We start from the raw sequence: 24,890 nt of genomic DNA on the forward strand, positions 1-24,890 counted from the left end.
TAGGATTCATACCAGGGATGCAGGGCTGGTTCAACATTAGGAAAACTATCCACATAATTGACCACATCAACAAGCAAACCAACAAGAATCACATGATTATCTCAATAGATGCAGAAAAAGCCTTTGATAAAATACAACACCCATTCCTACTAAAAACACTAGAAAGCATAGGAATAGAAGGGTCATTCCTAAAAATAATAAACAGTATATATCTAAAACCATCAGCTAATATCATCTGCAATGGGGATAAACTAAATCCATTCCCATTAAGATCAGGAGTGAAACAAGGATGCCCATTATCACCTCTATTATTTGACATTGTATTAGAAACACTAGCAGTAGCAATTAGAGAAGAAAAAGAAATTGAAGGCATCAAAATAGGCAAGGAGGAGACCAAATTATCACTCTTTGCAGATGACATGATGGTCTACTTAAAGAATCCTAGAGATTCAACCAAAAAGCTAATTGAAATAATCAACAACTTTAGCAAAGTTGCAGGATACAAAATAAACCCACATAAGTCATCAGCATTTCTATATAATTCCAACACAGCTCAGCAGCAAGAACTAGAAAGAGAAATCCCATTCAAAATTACCCAAGACAAAATAAAATACTTAGGAATCTATCTCCCGAGACAAACACAGGATCTATATGAACACAACTACAAAACACTTTCCACACAACTAAAACTAGACTTGAACAATTGGAAGAACATTAACTGCTCATGGGTAGGACGAGCCAATATAATAAAAATGACCATCCTACCCAAACTCATCTATCTATTTAGTGCCATACCCATGGAACTCCCAAAAATTTTTTTTACTGATTTAGAAAAAAACATAACAAAGTTCATTTGGAAAAACAAAAGATCAAGGATACCCAGGGAATTAATGAAAAAAAATACAAAGGAAGGGGGTCTTGCAGTCCCAGATCTCAGACTATATTATAAAGCAGCGGTCATCAAAACAATTTGGTACTGGCTAAGAGACAGAAAGGAGGATCAGTGGAATAGACTGGGGGCAAGCAACCTCAGCAAGACAGTATATGACAAACCCAAAGATCCCAGCTTTTGGGACAAAAACCCACTATTTCATAAAAACTGTTGGGAAAATTGGAGGACAGTGTGGGAAAGATTAGGCTTAGATCAACACCTCACACCCTACACCAAGATAAATTCAAAATGGATGAATGACTTGAACATAAAGAAAGAAACTATAAGAAAATTAGGCGAACACAGAATAGTATACATGTCAGACCTTTGGGAAGGGAAATACTTCAAAACCAAGCAAGAATTAGAAAGAATTACAAAATGCAAAATAAATAATCTGGATTACATCAAATTAAAAAGTTTTTGTACAAACAAAACCAATGTAACCAAAATCAGAAGGGTAGCAACAAATTGGGAAACAATCTTCATAAAAACCTCTGACAAGGGTTTAATTACTAAAATTTATAAAGAACTAAATCAATTGTACAAAAAATCAAGCCATTCTCCAATTGACAAATGGGCAAGGGACATGAACAGGCAATTCTCAGCCAAAGAAATCAAAACTATTAATAAGCACATGAAAAAGTGCTCTACATCTCTTATAATCAGAGAGATGCAAATCAAAACAACTCTGAGGTATCATCTCACACCTAGCAGATTGGCTAACATGACAGCTATGCAAAGTAATGAATGCTGGAGGGGATGTGGCAAAGTGGGGACATTAATTCATTGCTGGTGGAGTTGTGAATTGATCCAACCATTCTGGAGGGCAATTTGGAACTATGCCCAAAGGGCGATAAAAGACTGTCTGCCCTTTGATCCAGCCATAGCACTGCTGGGCTTGTACCCCAAAGAGATAATGGACAAAAAGACTTGTACAAAAATATTCATAGCTGCGCTCTTTGTGGTGGCCAAAAATTGGAAAATGAGGGGATGCCCCTCAATTGGGGAATGGCTAAACAAATTGTGGTATATGTTGGTGATGGAATATTATTGTGCTAAAAGGAATAATAAAGTGGAGGAATTCCATGTGAACTGGAACAACCTCCAGGAAGTGATGCAGAGCGAAAGGAGCAGAACCAGGAAAACATTATACACAGAGACTGATACATTGTGGTACAATCGAAGGTGATGGACTTCTCCATAAGTATCAATGCAATTTCCCTGAACAATCTGCAGGGATCTAAAAAAAAAAATACTACCCACAAGCAGAGGATAAACTGTGGGAGTAAAAACACCGCTGAAAAGCAACTGCTCGACCACAGGGTTGGAGGAGATAAGACTGAGGAGAGACTCTAAATGAACACTATAATGCAAACTCCAACAACAGGGAAAAGGGTTCGAGTCAAGAACACATGTGATAACCAGTGGAATCATGCGTCGGCTATGGGAGAGGGAAAGGCGGGGGGGGGGGAGGGGGGGGGGAGGGGAGGAAAAGAAAACGATCTTTGTTTCCAGTGAATAATGTATGAAAACGACCAAATAAAATAATATTAAAACTTAAAAAAAAAAAAAAAAAAAAAAAACTTGAACTCAGATCTTCTTGACCTGATCTGATCAAGTTCATCAGTTTATTCACTGCACCAAGTGCCATAATTTAGGCCATGATACTCCAGAGTGTGGACAGAACCAGACTGAGATGTAATTGGAAAAACATTTAACAAAATAAATATTTAGAGCACTTCTTTTTAGTGGCAAAGAACTGGAAATTGAGGAGATACCTATCAACTGGATAATGGCTAAATGAATTGTGGCATATGGTTGTGATGGAATACTACTGCACTGTAAAAATATGATTAGCAATTTAATTTTTTAAAAAACATGGAAATATCTATATAAAATTATGAAGAGTGAAATACTACTGGAAGAATGACTTGTATGTGTCTACCTCCAGGGAGAAAGAGCTGACAAAGAGAAATAAGCAAAACACAGTTTTATGTAATACATATACCTTTTTGTAAATGATACCTTCTCTAGTAATTGAGAGGGGAGGGAAGGAGGATGTTACCTGGGAATTTTAATGTAACAAACTAATTAAAAATGCAGTAAAACATAGATCAAGTTAATGTGTCATTTTCTAAGTCAACATACAGCCTGCAGGGATCCTTAGGTAGAATTTAAAGGCTCCCATTTCTATTTAAGCTTGACACCCCTGCATTTTACCATAAGGAAAGAAATAAAATAATTTTAGGAAGGAGAAAGTATTAACAATGCCATGGTGGCAAAGATATGACACACATGCCCCAGTGTACCAGAAGGGGCTGCTCCATTCCCCCTCTTCACTGCACCTGAGAACATTTTATGCATGCCCTCCCCTCTGTCCAATAGACCAATGCAAGCACTTCCTCCCTCCTCTCTCTGGGGTAAACGTGGCTTGAAGGTATAGTTTGGGCATGCAGTTTCTAAAAGGTTCACCAATGCTGCAAAAGAGGTAGAGTCAGAGGTGACATCTGAACTAAGCCTTGAAATCAAAACAGAAGAAGAAGAGTGTGTGCCAAGCATGTGCAGAGGACAGTCTGGACAAAGGAATAGAGATGGAAGGAGAAAAAGCATGGTGAGTTCAGGGAACAGACTATGAAGGGCTTTAAATGCCAGACCAAGAAGTTTATTTTTTCCTAAAAGAGACCACTGAAGGTTTTTGAGTAGGAAATTGAGTGACATAGTTGAACCTGTGTCCTAGGTAATGGATTACCTCTAACTAGAGGGTTTAAAGGAAAAGCTGAATGAGTAGTCTGGTATGTTGTAGGGAGGAACCTTGCTCAGGTAGGGGTTGAACTATATCAGGGATCTGAACCTCTTGGGGCCTAGGCATAAATTTTAGGGGGGGCAGGTACTCGAACATGAGAAAGCCTTATTTTAATTTTAATTTTTATGATTCTCTTCAATTTCACATTAAAAAACATATTATTTGGAAAAGGGGTCCAAAGGATACAATATATTACCAAAGGGGCCTGTGATATAAATATATATATATATATAAAATCCAGAAACGCCTCATCATATATATATATATATGAGATGCTTATAGGTTCAACTCTGAGATTCTGTGATTCTTAAGAAGAAGTAAAAATAGATATAGGGGAAAGAGCGCCATATTTTGGAGCCCAAGGAACTGAGTTCAGATTTGATGTCTGGTATTTCTCTGGGACCTTAGTAATTCTCCTTCTCTAGGCTTCATGTTACTTTGGACTAAATGATTTCTGAGATTCTTTCCATTTTCTTTGAGAAATTACAACGGGGGCAGTTTTATTGTTGTTGTTGTTTTTATAAATGGAGAAAGAATGGAAGGAAGGTCAGAAAGAAAGCTAGGACAGCTCCGAAAGCTATGGGTTGATTTTATTATATTATTTGTTATATTATGTTACTCTTCATAAACACCATAGAGATCTAAAGTTTCATTCTCTTCTTTCCAACCATGTGTATACAAAAGTTTATTCTATTTAGTGCTTATTAAGTTCAGAAGAGAAATAAGAATTTGTTAAAAAGGAATGGTCAACAAGAGATTGGTTTAGAGAATCCTCTTGTGCTGAGAGCCATTTTTTGAGAGATGTCCACAGTCTCATTAGACTGGAAGTTCTTTGAGGGCAGAGATCACTTGTTCTTCTTTGTACCCTTAGTACTCAGAGTCTGGACTTAATAAATACTTGGCTGAGTTTTAGCACACTCTTTTTCAGTGCCTACCACAACATTTTCAGACCCTAACAGAGGGCCCTTAACTGGGGGGAAACAATTTAGTTTTTAAGTACCTAAATATCTGGTCTGAGGAAGAGTATGATAGTGTCAGGGTAAAAAATGGGGAAAAAATTTGAATTTCAAATCAGAGGACCCAGGTTCAAATCTTGGCTCACTTCTTACAACCCATTTAACTTTGGAGAATTCACTTAACTTCTCAAAATTTCAATTTCTTCCTCTGTAACGTGAGGAACATAATTCTAAATACTTGGTTTCTATCAACTCACTAAAAAATGTCTCAGGTTTTGCATGATGGCACATATATAACCATAACAAACTGCTTGCTTTCTCAGGGAGGATACAAAGGAGGAAGGGAGAGAATCTGGAACTCAGAGTTTTGAGGATCAAATGTTGGAAATTGTTTTTGCATGTAATTGGGGAAAAATAAAATAATATTTAAAAAAAGACTACATTAAACAAAAAAAGTCTCTGAAGCCAAACATGTGCAATGTATCAAGAAGCTGTGCCCCATTACCCAGAAAAAATTCAATTTAACACTGAGTTCACCTCCAAAGCTCATAAATGAGATCCCTTTTCCTCATAATATATCTTCTAAAATATGGCTCATAAAAGTTATCCAATAATTAGGATGTAGTATAAGCAGAGCATTAGATTGTAGGATTACCATCTCTCTCGTTTTGGACATCATCTCTCCAAAATCTAAGACCGTAGAGTTACTTTGTCCTTTTTGTCATACCATTGACTCATTTTAAGCTTAGAATCCACTTAAAACTTCATCATTCTCACGAAAAGTTCTAAACTCTCCTTCACCTCGTACCTTATTTTTCAAAATCTAAACAAGGAAATTTACATTGATTGTCATTTAATTTAATAACATTTTTAGAACATTTGACCCTCCATTCCAGTCTACTGAGATCTTACTAGGTTATGATACTCTCATCCACCATATTAGACAATCCTCCCAGCTTCATGCCTTCTGCAGTTTTAATAAGCATGTCCTCTATCATTTCATACAAATTAGAGAGAAAAATGTTATCTTCATTTTGATTCCCTGGTAATGGTTTTTGCTCTTTTCAGTCTGAGGAGCATTCCTATTGATAGAGAATACAGGAGCAAAAGAAAAGTTTAAAAGTTCTATCTTGGGGGGCAGCTGCCAGGCCTATAGACAGGGGATCCTAGGTTCAAATCTGGCCTCAGATACTTTCCAGCTGTATGATCCTGGGCAAGTCCCTTGACCCCCATTGCCTAGCCCTTACCACTCTTCTGCCTTGGAACCAATACACAGTATTGACTGCAAGACAGAAGGGTAAGGGTTTAAAAAAAGTTCTATCTTGTTCATTTCATTTTCTCAACCTTCCATTGATCCTGAGTAGTAGCATTGGAACAATATTCTAAAGAGATCAAAGGAAAAAGAAAAGGACACACAGATACAGACATATTTATAGCAGCTCATCTTTTAGTGGCAAAGGACTAATGGAGTACCTACCAAATGGGGAATTGCTGAACAAATTATGATATATGAATATAATAGGAATACTATTATACTGCAAGAAGCAAGAAAAGAGGCCATTTCTGAGAAACCTACGAAGACTTGTATGAACTGATGCAGTGGAGTGGAATAGATCTAGTTTATACAGTAACAAAAAACATCATAAAGACAACTATGAAAGACTTACAAATTTCTTATCAATCAATGACCAATTATGACTCCAAAGAACTGATGATGAGGCTTTCTGCCCATCTCCTAACAGAATGGTGCTAGATTCAAAATGGAAAATGAGGTATATTTTTCGACATGATCTCAATGGGGATTTGTTTCCTTAATTCTGCGCATTTGTTACAAGGGTTTTACTTCCTTTTTCAGTTTAGGGAAGAGGATTGGAGGGAGAAAAAAAGGCAATGCTTACTAATTACAAATATTAAAAATTAAGTTTAAAATGACCTTATTGCTAAGGAAACTGGGCATCCACATTGCTCTGAATCATCTGTGACATGGGGCAACTAGGAATCTCAGTGGATAGCGTGTCAGCCCTAAAGTCAGAAGGACCTGGGGTTCAAATCTGATCCCAGACACTTCCTAGCTGTGTGACCCCTGGCCAAGTCAATTAACCCCAACTGTTCAGCCGTTGCAGTCTTCTGCCTTGGATTCGATACTTGTATTAATTCTAAGATAGAAGGTAAGGTTTTTGTCCTTAATTATCTTTAAAAGATCATCTGTGACTGCATCACAAGAATTGTGTTCTAAGTTTCCCATCCTTCTTGACTCAATTTCTTGCTTAGAGTCTGAGGATGTGGGATAATATTCTCTATTTTCCTGAAGCCTATGAAATCCACTCTTCAGAAGTCTAGGGTATGGGCCAGATTATACTCAGCTTTCTTTTCCTCTAAATATTGGTGTGGTTGCTACTTCCCAAGGTTCTGTTCATTCCTATTTCAGTTTCTTCTTGTTGGTCAGTATCATGTTCAGGATTGCAATCCCCTTCATCTCTTCTTCATCTTTGGAAGATTACAATTATGATTAAGGAAAATCATGAATTTGTCATCTCCTCTGTTTTGGGCAGAGTTCCAACAGAGAGCTGAAGTCCCTCATCACAATTATGTTGTGTCTCTGTGCCTATTTTGAGTCAGAAACTCATTTTTCATTTCTTCCATTTGATCCATTTATTTCTTTTCAACAAAGCAGTACTTCAGCTTCTCTTTTTTATCTTCATTCAAGTGTTTTCCATTATGCTTTCTGCAAAGTGCATATTTTTATAACATATATTGAGTGTTACCATGACCACAACTGAGGATAACTCTGAGGCAAAACATTCTGGAGTAGTCTCTTTTTCCCAGGGCCCATCCTTCAAAAGGATGTATAAGACTGTATAAGAGAATAACCTGAATCCTATTCATCAAAGGAGAACTCTCTGTGGAGGAGGACACTGAAGATTTCTTTGTTTTATAATCAATCCATTAGAAGAGAACTCCTTTTGATAGGACAATGTGGACCAGCTTTTCTCTCCATCTCCCTGGTTAATATTCAGAGGAGAGTTCTATGTGTAGGGAGATAGAAGAGACTCTCTCAGTCTCTCAGAAAAAAAAAAGATCTCTTCTTAGGTCAGCTAACTTTATAACACCAGAGGAGGATGAGGAGTTTATCCCACCTCAAGATTTGGTCTGTTCCTCTTCACAGTGAAACCTTCTCTCCCCAATATCTTGTTCCAATCAGCCCTAGGACTTATGAGCAGAAGCTGAAATTGTTCTCCACCCCTGAGAGTCACATCAGTGGGGTCTGTGATTAAGTGTCAATATGAACACATGGCTGTGGGAGAATCTAGGGTCAATTTGTGTATATTTTCCATCGGTTTCCAGAATCAGGGTCCAGTCTGTATCTGAGGAGTAGAGTGAAATCAAATGGCCTATGTAGGAATGGAACCTGTCATGGTAACATTGTTGGGTTGCTTCCATTCGCCCCATCATGCTCATGTTTTCAAACGATGAAGAAATAGCTTTATTCAGAATGACATTGTAAAAGAACCTGTGAATTTTGTTTAATTTCCTATTTCTTTCTTGTCCAGTGCCCCCACTTCAGCTCATTTGTAGATGAGCTTACGGAATATGTGACCAAGAACATACTTGCTACACCCATCATGAATGGCAAGGAAGTTGTTGCTATAATCATGGCCATAAATAAGACCAATGGACCATTTTTCACCAGTGAAGATCAAGATGTAAGTGTTGGACAAAAACACCACAGATGCATGTTTCTCTGTGTGTATTTGCTTATGTCAAAATGTGTGTTGGTGTATTATATGTCTACTTTTGGTGTGCATATCTATGTGCGTGTCTGGGTGTGTCTATGAACATGTCTCTATGGTCATTGTGTGCCTGAATATGCATATTCCTATATATTTGTCTACATGTCTTTGGGCATCTCTATGCTTTTATTTCACCTACTACTCATTCTTTGCTTTCATGCAATACCAAGTTAGGAGCTGGGAGGAGGGGCACCTATCTCTCTCATTCTTCTTTGTGAAATGAATATTCAGACCACCCATTTGCTGCAACTTCTATCTTTTCTTCCATCTTACAACCACCACAATGCCACATATTTCTTTTTTTAATTTATTTTGAAAAAAAACCCTTACCTTCCATATTAGAATCAATATTGCACATTGGTTCCAAAGTGAAAGAGTAGTAAGGTCTGGGCAATGGGGATGAAATGACTTGCCCAAGGTCACATAGCTAAAGTACTTTTGGACACAAGACCTCTTTTTCTAGGTCTGGCTCTCACTCTGCTGAGTCACCTAGCTGTCCCCTCTACATATTTCTTGATGGTCCTAAATGTAATTTTTAGAAAAAAAAAACAGACTTTTAGCCTTTTTGTGTTTGTCATGGATCACCTTGGCAGTCTGGAAAAGTCCCTCTCTGAATAATGTTTTTAAATACATAAAGTAAGTAGGATTACAAGAGAAATCAATTGTCATGAAATTCACAGCAATGAAAAAAAAATTTAAAGAAGTTCATGGAACCCAGGTTAAGAACCTCTGCTCTAAAGATTGTCATCAGTTGCTCTCCTTTGAGTCTTTGTTACGATATAGAGAAGCGGGGAGAAAGCCTTCCCAAGCACATGACAACTATGGATCCTTCCCCTGTCTCCGTGCAGAGGCATCTCAGTCTTCTGAAAATCACCTACTTATCCTCTTCTGTGTTCACAGAAAAATCAGGTTTTTTTTCCCAGTTATCTACAGATATATGGATTCCTTATTTGCAAAAGTCATTTACACACAATAGACCAGTTTCCTCACCAAAAACACTCTCCTAAGACACTGGCCATTTGGGTTCTTCTTTCACGATGTCACCAAAAGATTGCCAATAAGCTTCTGTGGCCTAATTCAATAATCTTTTCTTTTTAAAAAAGATCTCCCCTCCTCTTAATCTCTTTGCAACTTTTGACAGTGGTAGACTTCTTCTTCTGGATACACTTACTCTATGTCTTTGGCTTCAGAGGTGCTATAATCTCCTTTTTCTATTACTCCTATAACTCTTTTGGGTTCTACACTGATTCCTCATTGTCTTCCAGCCCCTTTTATATGGATGCTCCCCAAGGAATGTGGCCAATTTTTCTTCTTTATGTATATTCTCTCCCTTTGCAATATTATTCACCTCTATGATTTCAATTCCTGCCTTTATGAAAATGATTCCCAAATTTATATCTCTGATTTTCTTCTTCTGAGCTCCAGACCTACAAATTCAGAAGCATTGTAGTGTAATAGACAGAAGACTAAATTTAGAATTCAAATTCTGCCCCTCAGACACCTACTAGTTGTGTGATCCTGGACTAATTAATCACTTAAACTCCTTGAACCTCAGTTTCCCCATCTATAAGATGAGGGAATTGGACTTGATGACCTCTAAGATCCCTGTCATTCCAAATATATGATCTAATGAATTTCAACTGTCTATGAGATGAATGGTGATATCCCATTCAACAAGTTCCAAACTGAGTTCATGATCTTGCTCCCTAAACTTGCCTGCCTGACTTAACTCTTTCTGGCTGTGACTCCACTATCCAGCCATTCTCCTGTGCCTGAAATCCTGATGTTATCTTTGATTCTTCCAGTTCCCTTTTCTCTCTTAGAGTGAGTTGCCAAGTCCTGTTGATTGCATTTCTTGCATGCTCCCCTCCCTCCATGTACCATTCATTTCCCTCTGCTACTATCCTAGTATAGCATTCTCAAGTCACTGCACGTCTCTACGCTTTTTTTTACAATACTCTTTCCAGTCATTGGATAGTCCAATCATGCTCCACATTCTCCCACCTTTGTTTCTTTGTTTTTATTGTTCCCTATGTTTATGAAATGAACTCCTTTGTTTATGAAATGAACTCCTTTGTCCCTTTTCCCTACTGAGTTCCTGTCTGTCCTGGACGAGTGAAAACAGAAAGAAAAGTGTTGGCCATTTTCATTAATGAGTACGGATGCAAAACTCCTAAATAAGATACTAGCCAGGAGACTCCCACAGTCTCAGGGCCCCGAGTTTTGTAGTCTCCTAGCTAGTTCTATGGTACTTTCCCATAAGGAAGATGAGGTTTTCCCATCCCATTTAACTTACAAGGATCGGACTAAATTCATGTAGTAACAGCATCTCATGGATCCAGGGGCCATGATTAGAAGTTAGTTGGCCTTTTAGAAAATCCAACATATTCACACAATGCAGGATATTTCATAGGGGAAATGTTATCTTTATGTTCCCGAGTTATACATTGTGACCAAAAAGGATTTATGTCAGGGATGCAGATCTGGCTTAACAACAACAACAAAACTAACATAATTGGTTATATTAGTAACAAAAGTAATAAACATCATATGATTGTATCAGTAGGTTCAGATAAAGCCTTTGATAAAATCCAACACTCACTCCTAGTAAAAACATTGGAAAATAGAGGCGTAAAAGGAGTTTTTCTTAAAATGATATAAAACATCTACCTATGACCATCAGCAAGTATTATTTGTAATGGGGATAAGCTAGAAAGCTTCCTAATAAGATCAGAAGTGAAACAAAGATGCCCAGTATTACCAATATTACTTAATATAATATTAGAAATGCTAGCAATCGTAATAAGAGAAGAAAAAGAAATTGAAAGAATCAGATTGAGCAAAGAGGTAATAAAACTATCTCTGTTTGCAGATACCATGATGGTATATGTTGGGAATCCAAGAGATTCAACTAATAATTAATTGAAGCTATCAATGATCTTGTCAAAGTAGCAGGATATAAAATAACCGCACATAAATCATCAACATGTTTAAATATTACTAACAAAGTCCTGCAAGAAGAGATAGAAAGAGACTCTCCACTTAAGAGATGCTCCACAGATGGAACATACTACTTAGGAATATACCTGCCAAAACAAACCCAGGAACTACAGAAACATAGTTATAAAATGCCTTTTTACACAAAGAAAGTAAGATCAAAATAACTGGAGTTTCTGTCCTCACAATGTTTATTCCTCCATCTATATAGCCTTCCCTGATCCCTCTGTCTGTAATGACATGCCTTTCCCCCACCCTGAACCTCACATAACACTTTTTAATCCCCCCATGAACTTACTGTATAATATTTGGGAGAGTAGCCATTTGCACTTATGATTTATCTCCTGCTAGACCATAATCTCCATGAAGGCAGAGACACTGCCTTGTCTAAGTTTCATATCTCTTGCTGTACCCAGTAGCAGATGCTTAATATAGATTCTCTATGTGTTGAATGAATGATTGGATGGATGGATTGGATGGATAGATATCCTCTGGGTATCTTGGTGTACGTGGTCTGCAGTTACATCTGTCTACACTTTTCTTTTGGTGTGGATGGATATATACACATATATACATATGTGTATGTGTGTACATATATGTTTGTGTGTGTGTATATACACAACCATCCACACACATATTAGGACATAGGACTAGGAGTCAGATGACTTGGTATAAATCCTGATTCTTTCACTTAGTATTTTTGGAACCCTGGACAAGTCACTTTGCCTTGTTTTACTAATCTATAAAATGGGGATAATAATCTCCTGCCTCGAAGGCTGAAGTAAAGCTCAAATGAGATTACCATGTATGCAAGTGCTTTGAAAAGGGTAATGCACTGTGAGATATGAAGACTTATTATTTTCTGGGCATCTTCAAACAAGTCTCTGTGTTTCCACGTGTCTCTTTATGTCTTTACATCTGAGGTGTGTTGTGGGTGTGTGTGCCTTAGTGAGTTCTCCACACGGTGATTTTTCCTCCCAGTCTGGACCCAGAGGCCCAGCTCTCATGGCATGAAGAACGGTTACCTACTATAGTTTCAGAATTCAGGGCATTCCAGGGGTCAAAGGATTCCCCACAGTCCCAGATTCTAGAGTGACCTCAAAACCAAGGTTGATACTGCCTCATCAGTGGGGTTTCCCCGTAATGAAGAAATGTGGAAGAATTATGTTGGGTATAATATATATATATATATATATACTCTGTTGAACTCTTAGGATAAAATTAGGAGTACTGGATAGAAGAAACAGGGAAGAAGATTTCTGCTCAATATAAGGGGAAACAATTTCCTCACAATTAGAGGAGAGCTACACAGACTGGATGACCACTCATCAGAGTTAGAGCTGGCCCTTAAAGGTCATTAGCCCCCTCACTGAGCAGATGAGGAGACAGACTCAGAGGTGAATTGCCCAGGTCACCTAAGTAGTAAAGAGCAAACCTAGGAATCAAACCAGTGTCCTCAGACTCCAAAGCCAGGGAGCTTTCCACTCTAACATGTAGTGTTAGAGTATCGTGTAGTTCTCCTTTCAAAACTAAGATTCTGTTGTTCTGAGAAGGATTATTAAAAGGATCACAATGAGCAAAGGGAAACAAAGCCCTTTTCTGACACCAAATGGAAACCCATTTTAGCTCTGATACCTTTTCTAGGTAAGATCATATCTTAGCCAATCAATTAAAAGATCTTCATCGGGAAAAGTCTTTGAAAGCCATTGGATGATGTGAAATGATGCCTGACAACATATCTGTTTCAATTGGCAGGTGATTGTATTAAGCCATCAGGGTCCTGTATAAAAGCATATATCCCATAGCCAGAGTAGGGAGGAATTCTAGAGGCTGGAACATGTGGCTTTCTAGCACATCTCTGAGGAGCACAGGACTGAGATGGAGCAGATAAGGGAAACTGAGGATGTCATCAGTTCTATAGGTATCTCCGAGCCCAAGACTGGAGAGAAGAATGACTTTTCTCCCAGTTTTTCTCCCCAAAACCTACTTGTCCACAGATGTATAATATGTAGGCATAGTATATACTATTTCATTATCCAAACATTTACAGTAAACTGAGTTTTGCCTCATTCTTAAAGAGACTGGGAGTTACCTAGCCCTATAACTACATTTAAAGTTAGGCAAAAAGCTCAACATCTGTCTAAATGTTGGGGATGTTCCTAACTGATGGCTCAAAGTGATTGTGCCTGAATTTATTTTTTTTTTGTCTAAAAAAAGAACCCCAAAAATCTCCCTAAAGTTGAAGAAGGAACCATATAGACCTTAAGGATTTTTCTATTGCTCCCCGATCTTAAATCAGCTTATCATTGTGATATGCTATGAACTCAGGAACATAAAGATAATATTTCCCTCATGAAATATCCTGAACTGTGTGGATATGTTGGATTTTCTAAAAGGCCAACTAACTCCTCATTGTGGCCACTTGAACTATGAGATATTGCTAATATATGAATTTAGTTTGGTCCCTGTAAGTTAAATGAGATGGGTAAACCTCATCTTCCTTTTGGGAATGTACAATTGATTTTTTACAAAGTGATCTGCAAAGACCTAGTGAAATATCTTGTTATAGCTTTTGTATTAAAAAAATTATTTTTCCAGGTCTTCTTGAAGTATCTGAATTTTGCCACCTTAAACCTGAAAATCTATCATTTGAGTTATCTGCACAACTGTGAAACTCGAAGAGGCCAGGTAATGAAAAGATTGAGGGGACTCAAATCCTACCTGCATACTTCCTTCTCCCCAGCTCAGGAGAGAGAACAAGCTCCTCCCTTCAACCAGCCTAAGCAGGTTCTCTATCTTTCTCTCTTTCTTTCTGCTTCTTCTCTCTCCATCTCTCTCTCTGTCTCTCTTTCTATCTCTGTATGGCTCCAGCCCTCTCTTTTTTCCCTCTCTCCCTTTCCTCTTTCCTCCTCCTCCTCCTCCTCCTTCTTCTCCTTCTTCTCTCTCCCCTTAATATTTACAGGGCTCTCCTGTCCTGCTCTTCCACATTTTCTATAGGGGGAAGTATTCAGCAGCTTACCCAGGTATATGGGCATTTTATTTTTATTATATTTTTAATTTTTCTTTATTTTATTCCAGTTATAAATTTACACGTCTTCCAAGATCACATGATTCACATTGTCTCCCTCCCCTCTTCCCTCCTGCCTCCTGGAGTTAACAAGCAATTCCACTGGGTTATTATTTTGGCATTTTAAAGAAAATTGTTAAAGGATCATGTCTCATACCTGGCTGACCAAGGTTGAGAGGAGAAAGAAAGAGAAAAAATGGGATTATAGGGAGGCTTTAATACACTCCTGTTATCCCACCTGGTTGAAAACTCACTAAGAGCAGGGTCCAAATCCACTCCTCTCTCTCCCAGATTCTGAGCTCTCCATAGGTCCAGCCTGGTTCTGCTCGTACATTTCCCATAATTTGTAACCAAATGAGAAGTTGGGCACCTTGGGATGCTCATTTGAAGGTAGACAGAATCATTCAATTCCTTTTCAAGCACAGGTCCCTTTTCTTCTTTGCATTAGGATCTTTTCTCATTATTTTCCATCTTTCCTCCATCACTACTCCTGTCCCATGACCAAGTAGATATACAAAACAGAAGTATAGGTGAGTGAGAGCATTGTGGGGCACAGATGGGGTGTTTTTTTTTTATCCTCAGGTACTTCTTTGGTCAGCCAATAAGGTCTTTGAGGAGCTTACAGATATTGAAAGACAATTCCACAAGGCCTTCTACACAGTCCGAGCCTACCTTAACTGTGACCGCTACTCTGTGGGCCTCCTGGATATGACTAAGGAGAAGGTGAGTAAGAGAAGAACAGATAAAGCCATGATTTCCCCTAGAACTAAATACATGCCCTTTGATGTCTCAGAGGCAGACTTCTTTTCTTAGGTGCTACACAGAAGTATGTCCAGCATTAACCGAAGAGCCTTCCTCTCTCCCCATAGGAATTCTTTGACGTGTGGCCAGTGCTTATGGGAGAAGCTCAGCCGTATTCGGGGCCCCGAACTCCTGATGGCAGAGTGAGTTGCTGGGGTGTTTCTGGTGGGAGTCATCTGATCTCTATTAGACTTAGAATAACCCCTGGTGGCGGAAGGAGGGGAAAGAGAAAACCCAGCTGAGGGCAGAGACTGAGAGAGGTGACCTTAGCCCTATGCGGTCAAGGCTAGACTTAATGGTTCTGCTCAGCTATATGGGTATTCACAGTTTGGAGAGTGAAGAAGTACGTGTTGGTGACTGGATTTGGGTGGCTGGGCACGTCATAATAAAGGCACATAAGTTGTGAGAAGGTTTTCAGGTGGCTGAGTATGTATATGTTTTGCACTTCTTTGTCTCTGAAATTATGTGTGTGTCTATATAATTAGGAATGGAAATAGGAATATTCGTGTGTGTATTTGTATAGCTGTGTGAGTGGCTGGAAGAGAATTGTGTATGGCAAAAAGGTATAGCAGAGTATGTGTGTATATTTGTGTTGGAGAGGGTGTGTGTGTGTGTGTGTGTGTGTGTTTGGGGAACTATGTGGCACTAAGTGGATAGAATGCCAAGCCTGGAGTCAGGAAGACTCCTCTTCCTGAGTTCAAATGTAGCCTCAGACACTTACTAACTGTGTGACATCATTTAAATCTGTTTGCCTCAGTTTATTCATCTGTAAAATGAATTAGAGAAGAAAATGGCAAACTACTCAAGTATCTCTATCAAGAAAAACCCAAATGAGGGTTGGAAATGACTGAAAAATTACTGAATAATGTGTATGTGTGCGTGTGAATATGACTGGGTGGATGAGCGTGTTTGGAGCAGAATGGTCTAACGGGAAGATAACTGAATGTAGAGACCAGGGACTTGAGTTAGAATTGTCTCTACTATTTAACACCTATGTGAGCTTGGCCAATTGATTTCCCTCTCTTGGCCTTGGTTTCTGCTTCTGTAAGAAGAGAGGGCTGGACTTCATGACCTCCACAGTTCCTTCCAGCTCTATGATCCTCTGCGAGTGTGTGTGTGTGTGTGTGTGTGTGTGTGTGTGTGTTCATGCTTTCCCTCATGGCTGTGATCTATCTACCGTCACCTTTTTCACCCACTGAGGCTCAGTAAAGAGCAGCAAAAACCTTTAACAACTGGGTGTCCTTTTTTCTTTTTAGGAAATCCAGTTTTACAAAGTAATTGACTACATCCTCCACGGCAAAGAAGATATTAAAGTCATTCCGTAAGTGAGCAGGGCTCTAAGGGGTTACAAGGGAAGGGGAAATGCAACATATTCAATACACTTTGGGGCAACATTGTGCCATCCAGTAACACATGAAATAGTATACTCTGATATATTCTAACAGGACACCTTGCATCTTGTAGGCTCTTGGTAGATGTTTGTTTATTTGTGTTGAACGGAATCCTGTTAGAACACAGCTAAATACATAGCAGAGGGAATTTCCTTATTGTGAGTCCATGTGCTTCCTTATTTTGGAAATATTTTGGGGAAAAATATTTTGGGGAAAAATCTCCCCAAACCTCCACTAGCACTTCAGTAACTTTTAATCCTAGTTGTATGTGCAACACATGCCCTCATGCACACGTGTTCCTGTATAATGATGAATAAAAGATGAAATGACTAAGGAAACAACAGTTCAATCTTCTGAAGGTATCAATTTGTTGCATGCTAAGTGCCTAAAAAATCAGAACCAGATCCTTTGCTTAGTTTAGGGCTGGACTCAAATACAGGGGGACACAGACTTTTATACATTAAAAACAATTAATTAAATAAGGATAATCGATTAAAAGGAAAAAATGCAACATTAGGTGATCTGATTTCTAATGAGAGAAAGATTAAAGACTTTCCAAATTGGGAGAACAGGTACAGTTCCCTGAACTCAGGATAAGAGGTGTCCCACTCCTCTCCAAGTATCTATAAACAATCAAAGGAACAAAGAAAAAACAGTAACTGATTGGTCAATATGGGGCCAGTTTTCAGATAAGACACATGGATTGACTGAGATGTACAATTATGGGAAAACATGTTACATTAATCTTAGTACCTGACAGAATTTCTGGTCAACAAAACCTCAGTCCTTGGTTAGGAGTCTCTAAAGAGCAGGTCCAAGTGGTCCAGTTTCCTAGCCACACAGGACTAGGCTCAAACAACACGATAAAGTTTTCTCACAGTTCCCACAACTGAATAATCATTTCTCACAAGACAGAATTTGAACTGGCCCATAAAGGGAACTAAGCTAGCTCCAGAACTGAATCATAAGATGGAGTCAGTGTGGTATACTCCGTTCCTACAATTAACCACTTGCTGTCCTAAATCCCTCAATTTCTCACATTTGTAGGCATAAGTTGTGAACCAGACCCTCCAACCCCATAGTGGCCCCCTGATCTTTAGTGCCCAATTCCCATTGTACCATACCATTGTTCTTCCTTCCCAGGTCCAGTTTTGGTAGTAGCTTATAAGAAAACTGGTTAATCTACCTATTTCTATTCAATAGTTCTGGAAAACAAAAGATTTGACTGGCACTGAAACTCATGACCTTACTTCAGTCTAGTTCTCTTTCATAGGTGACCCATGGCCATGGCTAAATCAACTTTCCTTGAATCTCTTTACTCACCACTTAGAGCTTTTGTGTGTGTTTTTTATATATGTACATATTGTGTGTATTATATGTATATTATATATGTGTGTGTGTCTGTTCTATGTCTGTCTGTCTATCTATCTATCTATCTATCCATCTATCCACCTACCTATCCATCCATCCATCCATTCATCTACCTATCTATCTATCCATCCATCATCCATCCATTCATCTATCTGTTTATCTATCCATCTATTTATCTATCTATCTATCTATCTATCTATCTATCTATCTATCTATCCAGCCACCCATCTATCCATCCATTCATCTACACGACTATTCATCTCTCTATCTATCTATTTGTCTGTCTGTCTTCTAATGATTACAACTGTTGAAAAGCAAAGAAGCTTTCTTGAAAAGCGTTTCATTCCCTGTCCTTCTTCAAGTAGAAACTGGATGACTGAGACGTACAATTATGGGAAAACATCTTACATTAATCTTAGTACCTGACAGCATTTCTGGTCAACAAAACCTTAGTTTGGTTAAGGGTCTCTAAAGAACAGGTCAAAGTGGTCCAGTTTCCTAGCCACACAGGACGAGGCTCAAACAACATGATAAAGTTTTCTTTGTCAGGGAGGTTGTAGGAAGGTTTCTTTTGAAAGTGCAGGTTAGACTAGAAGGCCTTTGAGGTCCATTCCCACTTTTCAATTCTATGTACAAGTGTTCTAAATATAGGTATTCTGATGAATGGACTTCCTGAGTGTTTGACTGGATGAAACTCTTTTGCATTTTTTTCTCCCCCAGAACTCCTCCAGCAGATCACTGGGCACTGGCCAGTGGCCTCCCGACCTATGTAGCAGAAAGTGGCTTTGTAAGTCCTTTGGGTCATTCTAAAATCATTAGAGACTTGAGGCTGGTACACATAATAGAGGGTTGGCATTTATGCTCATCTATCTAAAGACAGCCATTTTCTCTCCATCTCCCTACCCCCTTCATGGGCTTAGTAGATATGACTATATTTGTTTATGCCCATCCATCCATTTAGAGGCACGATTGTTTGTGTATGAGGTTGTGGGTCCAGTACCTTTGAAAAATTCCATCTGATGCTGAAGCTGCTCTCAGTGAAATGATTTTTCTGATCCTTTTCCAGATCTGTAATATTATGAATGCCCCTGCAGATGAGATGTTTGAATTTCAGGTGAGTATTTGCCCATTTGTTGATAAGAATTGCTTTTTGTTTGAGGGAAAAATTTGCTTCTGCTCAGAAATGAGGCACAAAAATTGTCTCTGCCTGAGTGGCAAATCAGTGATGTCAGTGCCTTCTGTGTGATAAACTGAGAGATAAAGGCCCCAAGTGCTTAATCATTCCTTGTTTCTGAATTCACTTAGGAAGGGCCACTAGATGATTCTGGATGGACTATAAAAAATGTCCTCTCCATGCCCATAGTCAACAAAAAAGAGGAGATTGTTGGCGTTGCTACTTTTTACAATAGGAAAGATGGGAAACCCTTTGATGAGCAAGATGAAACTCTTATGGAGGTAAGTAAAACTGTCTTGGGTATAAGAAAAAGAATCTTGTAGGCCAGAGGATCCTGGGGACATTACTGTGTTTTGGAAATGAGGACAGAGGGTTATAGGTCAAAATTTTACAGGTATGGGGTAAGACCTTTGGGAGATAGTATTCTGGGTATGAGAACAGAGAATTAGGGGTCAAAATGTTTGAGGTAGGGTAATAGACATCTGGGAAGCAAAGTATTCTGAGGATGGGGCAGGATGTTGAAGAAAAGTATTTGGGGGAATGGGAATGGAGCTTTGGCGGCTAACATCTTTCAGGTTTAGCATTGGAGCACTGAAGGAGCTCACAATACTTCATTTCAAACCCTATTAATCAGTGCATCAGAAGTTTCTTCCACCTCTTCCATTGTCAGATTGCCTAACTTGGGGGATGACAGAATACTGGTGGGGAAGGGACAAGAGAACAACATAGAATCTTAGAGTTAGAGGGGAACTTAGAGGTTGACTAATCCAGTCTGCACTTTAACAGGAACCCCCTCTATAAGCATTGTGGTGAGGTGGAAAGAGCACTGGATTTGGAATTAGAGGGCATGGGTTCAAATCTTAGCTGATTATTTATCTTCTACATGACATTGAGTTCTTTCATTTTCCTCATCTGTAAGCTGAAGGAGTTAGATTAGGTAACCTAAAATGATCCTTTCTCATTCTAAATCTCTGAGTCTTGATGAATGGTTGCCCAGGCTATATTTGAACACTTCTAGTGAAGAGGAATCCATGAACTCTGAAAGAAAACCTATTTTGTTTGTTATTATTAGAAGTAATAATACTATACTACAGAACTCTTAAGTAGATACTATCAGCATGATTATCTTGGCATTATTTTACATATATTAGGAAGATCTACCATCTCTTGGTCACAGTTCCTCTGTCTAGAGCCAAATAAAACCAATTTTTTTTTCCAGTTTCATATGCCACCCTACCAAGTTCTTGAAGCAGTGAAACATGCCCCACACCCTGGTCTACTCTTCTCTAATATGAAAAACTCAAGCTAACCCTCCAAAGGAGAGGCTTCCAATCATTTTCCCCTTCTTAAAATTGTAGAATTTAGGGGGTGGCTCAGTGGATTGGAAGACAGGCCTAGCTAGAGACAGGGGGTCCTAGGTTCAAATCTGATCTCAGACACTTCCTGGCTGGGTGACCCTGGGCAAGTCACTTAATTCCTATCACCTAGCCCTTACTGCCCTTCTGCCTTAGAACCAATACAGAGTATTGATTCTAAAACGGGAGGTAAAGGTTTAAAAAAATTACAGAATTTCAGAGTTGGAAAAAGTCTCAGAAACCAAGCTATAGCAGGTATAATTGCTATAATACACACAAGAAATTGCAATGTTTCAGAATTTCCTTCAAAACTTCAGCTGAGGGGGAATCTGTCATTTTCTGTGACAATCCATTCCACTGTTGGATAACTTCAATCAACAGGAAATTTTTCCTTATATGATACCATAATTTCCCTTACTAGAACTGCCTCATTGCTACTTGTTCGGCTTTCTAAAGCCAAGAAAATCTTTTATTATTATTTTCTTCTCCATTCTTGGACCCTTTGACTGAGTCTCACAATAATAGCTATCATCTATATAGTACCTACTGTTTGCTAGCCTCTGTACTTAAATGCTTTACTAATATTATTTCATTTGGTCCTTAGAACAACCCTGACACTATTTTTATCATCACCCACATCTTATAATTGAGGAAACTGGGGCAAAAAGAAGTTAAGTGACTAGCTAGGTGGACTTACATAGGTACTTTCCCCCTTCCTCCTTGCTTTTAAGTTTAAAGTACTTTTTTTGTCAGATTTCAAACAAATGCAAATATTTGTCTTGTTGTTGATTTGTTTTTTAGGTCTTCTTAAGCGAAATCCATCCTTAATGAATTCAGCCCATCGAATTCCTATATTTTAAGTCATCATCCAGAAATCCAAATCTCATTCTCAGGCACTATCTTCTTAACCAACTCTTCACTTCCCAGATCTGCCTTTCTCTTCTGAAATCTTTGCTTTTCATTAGCAGCAGTGATACAGACACTATCCCTACTCTCCTCAGGTTCCTCAGTCCTTAGAAACACTTCTTGGATTCCTTCTGGCCATATTCTTTGTAGCCCTGTGAATCAATAAAAGTGGGCAGTATTCATCAAGTTTGATAACGTTCATGCTCTCCATCCCATTCAGGTTCTCCTAGGACTAGGGAGACATCCAACTTTGACATTATTATTGTCAGGTGTACCTCATTCTTAGTAAATGAGATGATACACACACACATATATTATAGATGCATATGTTCATCTATTATATATATATATATATATATATATATAACCTGATCACATCATTCCTTCTTAGAGAACAAGTAAGTGCTTATTAGGTCCAATGTGTCTGCCTTTTCAAGAAGAGCCTTTTTTTCCAGGAATATGATGATAAACATTTAACAACCAGCTCTTCAGAAAAAAATTTATATACAACACACTTGTGAAGTTTAATTTTCAGTATTAACATTTTTCTCATCACTTTCTTAAATTTAGATAGCCAACAACAACAGAAAGAACAATCAGTCCATTTGCCAATTTCCAAGCTATAAATGCTCTTATTAAAAATTTGATCATCATCTCTAGAGAGCCATTTCAAGCACACCACTACTTATATCTATTATTCAGTTCCAAGTGCTGAGATGTCCTCCTTCACTTTCTCCTCCATCACATTCCTATAGCTTCCTCCTTGAACAGGTCAAGATTCTCATGAACTTCTTTAGGACTGTTTTCTTCTTATTCCCACTGAAGCACCGTCTTTCTCTTTCTTACTTTCTTTTTCTTTCTCCCTTCCTTCCTTCCTTCTTTCTTTCTTTCTTTCTTTCTTTCTTTCTTTCTTTCTTTCTTTCTTTCTTTCTTTCTTTCTTTCTTTCCTTCTTTCCTTCTTTCCTTCTTTCCTTCTTTCCTTCTTTCCTTCTTTCCTTCTTTCTTTCTTTCTTTCTTTCTTTCTTTCTTTCTTTCTTTCTTTCTTTCTTTCTTTCTTTCTTTCTTTCTTTCTTTCTTTCTTTCTTTCTTTCTTTCTTTCTTTCTTTCTTTCTTTCTTTCTTTTCTTCCCTCCTTCCCTCCTTCCCTCCTTCCCTCCTTCCCTCCTTCCCTCCTTCCCTCCTTCCCTCCTTCCCTTCCTCCCTTCCTTCCTTCCTTCCTTCCTTCCTTCCTTCCTTCCTTCCTTCTTTCTTTTTTCTTTTTAAAAAAATCCTTATCTTCTGTCTTAAAATCAACAGTAAGTATCAATTCTTAGGACAGAGGGGGCAGTAAAGGTTAGACAATGGGGGTTGACTCCTGATTGTGAGTTACTTTGGCCCTTGTCCTTGTTCCTACCAAAACCCCTAACCTTAATTACTAATTTAATAATGTAGTAGTGACTTGCCCAGGGTCACACTTCTAGGAAGTGTCTAAGGCCAACTTTGAACCTAGGACTTCCTGTCTCCAGGCCTGGCACTTGATCCACTGAGCCATCTAGCTACCTCTCCTTCCTTTCTTTATAAAAAACCCTTCTTTTCCAGCATGGAGACAGCCTGTACTTCGAATAGAGATAGCAACTACTAAACGCTTTTATTTATGGCAGAGATACCCCACTGGCCAACATGACATTCCTGCATGCATTTCTCTTTCAGTCCCTAACACAATTTCTTGGCTGGTCTGTGCTCAACCCGGACACCTATGACAAGATGAATAAACTGGAGAACCGGAAAGACATTGCCCAAGACATGGTCCTCTACCATGTGAGATGTGATAAGGATGAAATCCAGGAAGTGCTGGTATTCTTTTTTCTTTCTTTTCTTTTGATCCTTACCTTCTATTTTAGAATCAATACTAAATATTGATCCAAGGCAGAAGAGTGGTAAGGGCTAGGCAATTGGGATCAAGTGACTTTCCCAGAACATAATTAGGAAGTTTCTGAGGCCAAATTTGAACCCAGGACCTCATGTCTCCAGACTTGGGGGGGGGGGGTCTAGCTTCTGAACCACCTAGCTGCCATACTGATATCATTTTCCATGTAACTTCTCATGTTTATAACTGTGTGTTTTTGTGTATCTCTGTGTGTTTCGCTGTGTGCTCAAGCCCTCATGTTTATTCCTGGAAAATCAAATATCCAGCCTGAGTCCATTGGAGGCTATTGTTAGCAAACTACCCAGTGTTCTTGGGCTCTGGATGTTTTCTCTCCCTGGCTGGGGCACGTTCTTGCCCATGAAGCTTAAATCTGGGCCAGAGATACCCTGCTTGGGGTGGTGAGGGCAAAGGAGGAGTGCCTTCTCCTCAAGAGAGCAAAGGAGGAGTGCCTTCTCCTCAAGAGAAATCCATTTTTTAAACAAAAGGTGGGCCCACTCAGTCATCGTGGTAAGATGCTCCTGGCCCCTGCTCTGTGTACTATCTATTTTTGGCCAGGTACACATTGACTCAGGATGATGCACCCTTAGAGAGAGCACAAGGATGACATCACCTACTTAGGCAGGGCCTGGTGCCGACCCATAGAAGATCTAGAATATCTCCCTTCCCCCCTAAGCAGACCAGGAAACGATGCTCAGAGAGAGAATGGCTGACCCATGACCGATTCCCAAGAGAGCAGAGCCAGAATACCACCTTCAGAAACCCAAGCAGTGCAGGCTCTGTGAGGAGGAGAGGAGTATCGAGGAGCTTCACAAAGTGTCTGAAGCTCTAACTTTGTCCTGTGGATTATGTTGTCTTTTTAGCCAACAAGAGAACGATTGGGGAAGGAGCCCATGGACTGTGAGGAGGATGAGCTCAAAGAAATCCTGGTAAGGAGTCAGTCATGCCAGGCAACCTCGTGGAGCAGGGATGTGTACAGGGTACAAGTACATCCCTGGAAGATGGTCTAGCCACCCTCTTTCTCTCTCTGTGCCTCTTATGCTCTATGACTGTCTCTCTGTTTGTTTTAATACTTTCTCTGATATTCACTCTGTTTTGTTTTCTCTCAGACTTTTTTATCTCCTTATTGGACTAATGCTTCTGGGCCTCAGTTTCCTCATCTATAAAATGAGGAAGTTGATTATATAAATCTGTGTATACCCTTAGGCCCAGCACAATCGCTGAGTCTGTTTCCTAAGGAGACCAAGGAAAAAGGAAAAAACCCACATGTTCCAAAATACTTATAGCAGTTCTCTTTGTGGTGGCAAGGAACTGGCAATCGAGAGAGTGTCCATCACCTGGGGGAGTAGCTGGACAAATGATGGCATATGATTGTGATGGAATATTACTGCCCCATAAGAAATGATGGACAGGTTAATTTTTTAATATATACAACTCCGTACTTT

At 39.0% G+C, this 24,890-nt stretch overlaps 1 protein-coding gene across 2 annotated transcripts in view; it reads left to right on the forward strand.

Moving 5' to 3' along the window:
* PDE6B (phosphodiesterase 6B) overlaps positions 1-24,890 on the forward strand; it is a 134,847-nt gene that overhangs the window by 76,786 nt on the left and 33,171 nt on the right. For both annotated transcript variants that reach the window (XM_056802244.1, XM_001366290.4), the window contains 10 exons: positions 8,242-8,394; positions 14,077-14,166; positions 15,128-15,268; positions 15,415-15,489; positions 16,603-16,667; positions 18,829-18,895; positions 19,175-19,222; positions 19,414-19,563; positions 23,232-23,375; positions 24,309-24,374. In XM_056802244.1, the coding sequence (XP_056658222.1) occupies positions 8,314-8,394; positions 14,077-14,166; positions 15,128-15,268; positions 15,415-15,489; positions 16,603-16,667; positions 18,829-18,895; positions 19,175-19,222; positions 19,414-19,563; positions 23,232-23,375; positions 24,309-24,374 (927 nt within the window). In that variant the 5' untranslated portion in view covers positions 8,242-8,313. The remainder of the gene's footprint in view (positions 1-8,241; positions 8,395-14,076; positions 14,167-15,127; positions 15,269-15,414; positions 15,490-16,602; positions 16,668-18,828; positions 18,896-19,174; positions 19,223-19,413; positions 19,564-23,231; positions 23,376-24,308; positions 24,375-24,890) is intronic.

This window comes from Monodelphis domestica, chromosome 6, assembly GCF_027887165.1.
Source record: "Monodelphis domestica isolate mMonDom1 chromosome 6, mMonDom1.pri, whole genome shotgun sequence".
NCBI classification, from domain to species: domain Eukaryota; kingdom Metazoa; phylum Chordata; class Mammalia; order Didelphimorphia; family Didelphidae; genus Monodelphis; species Monodelphis domestica.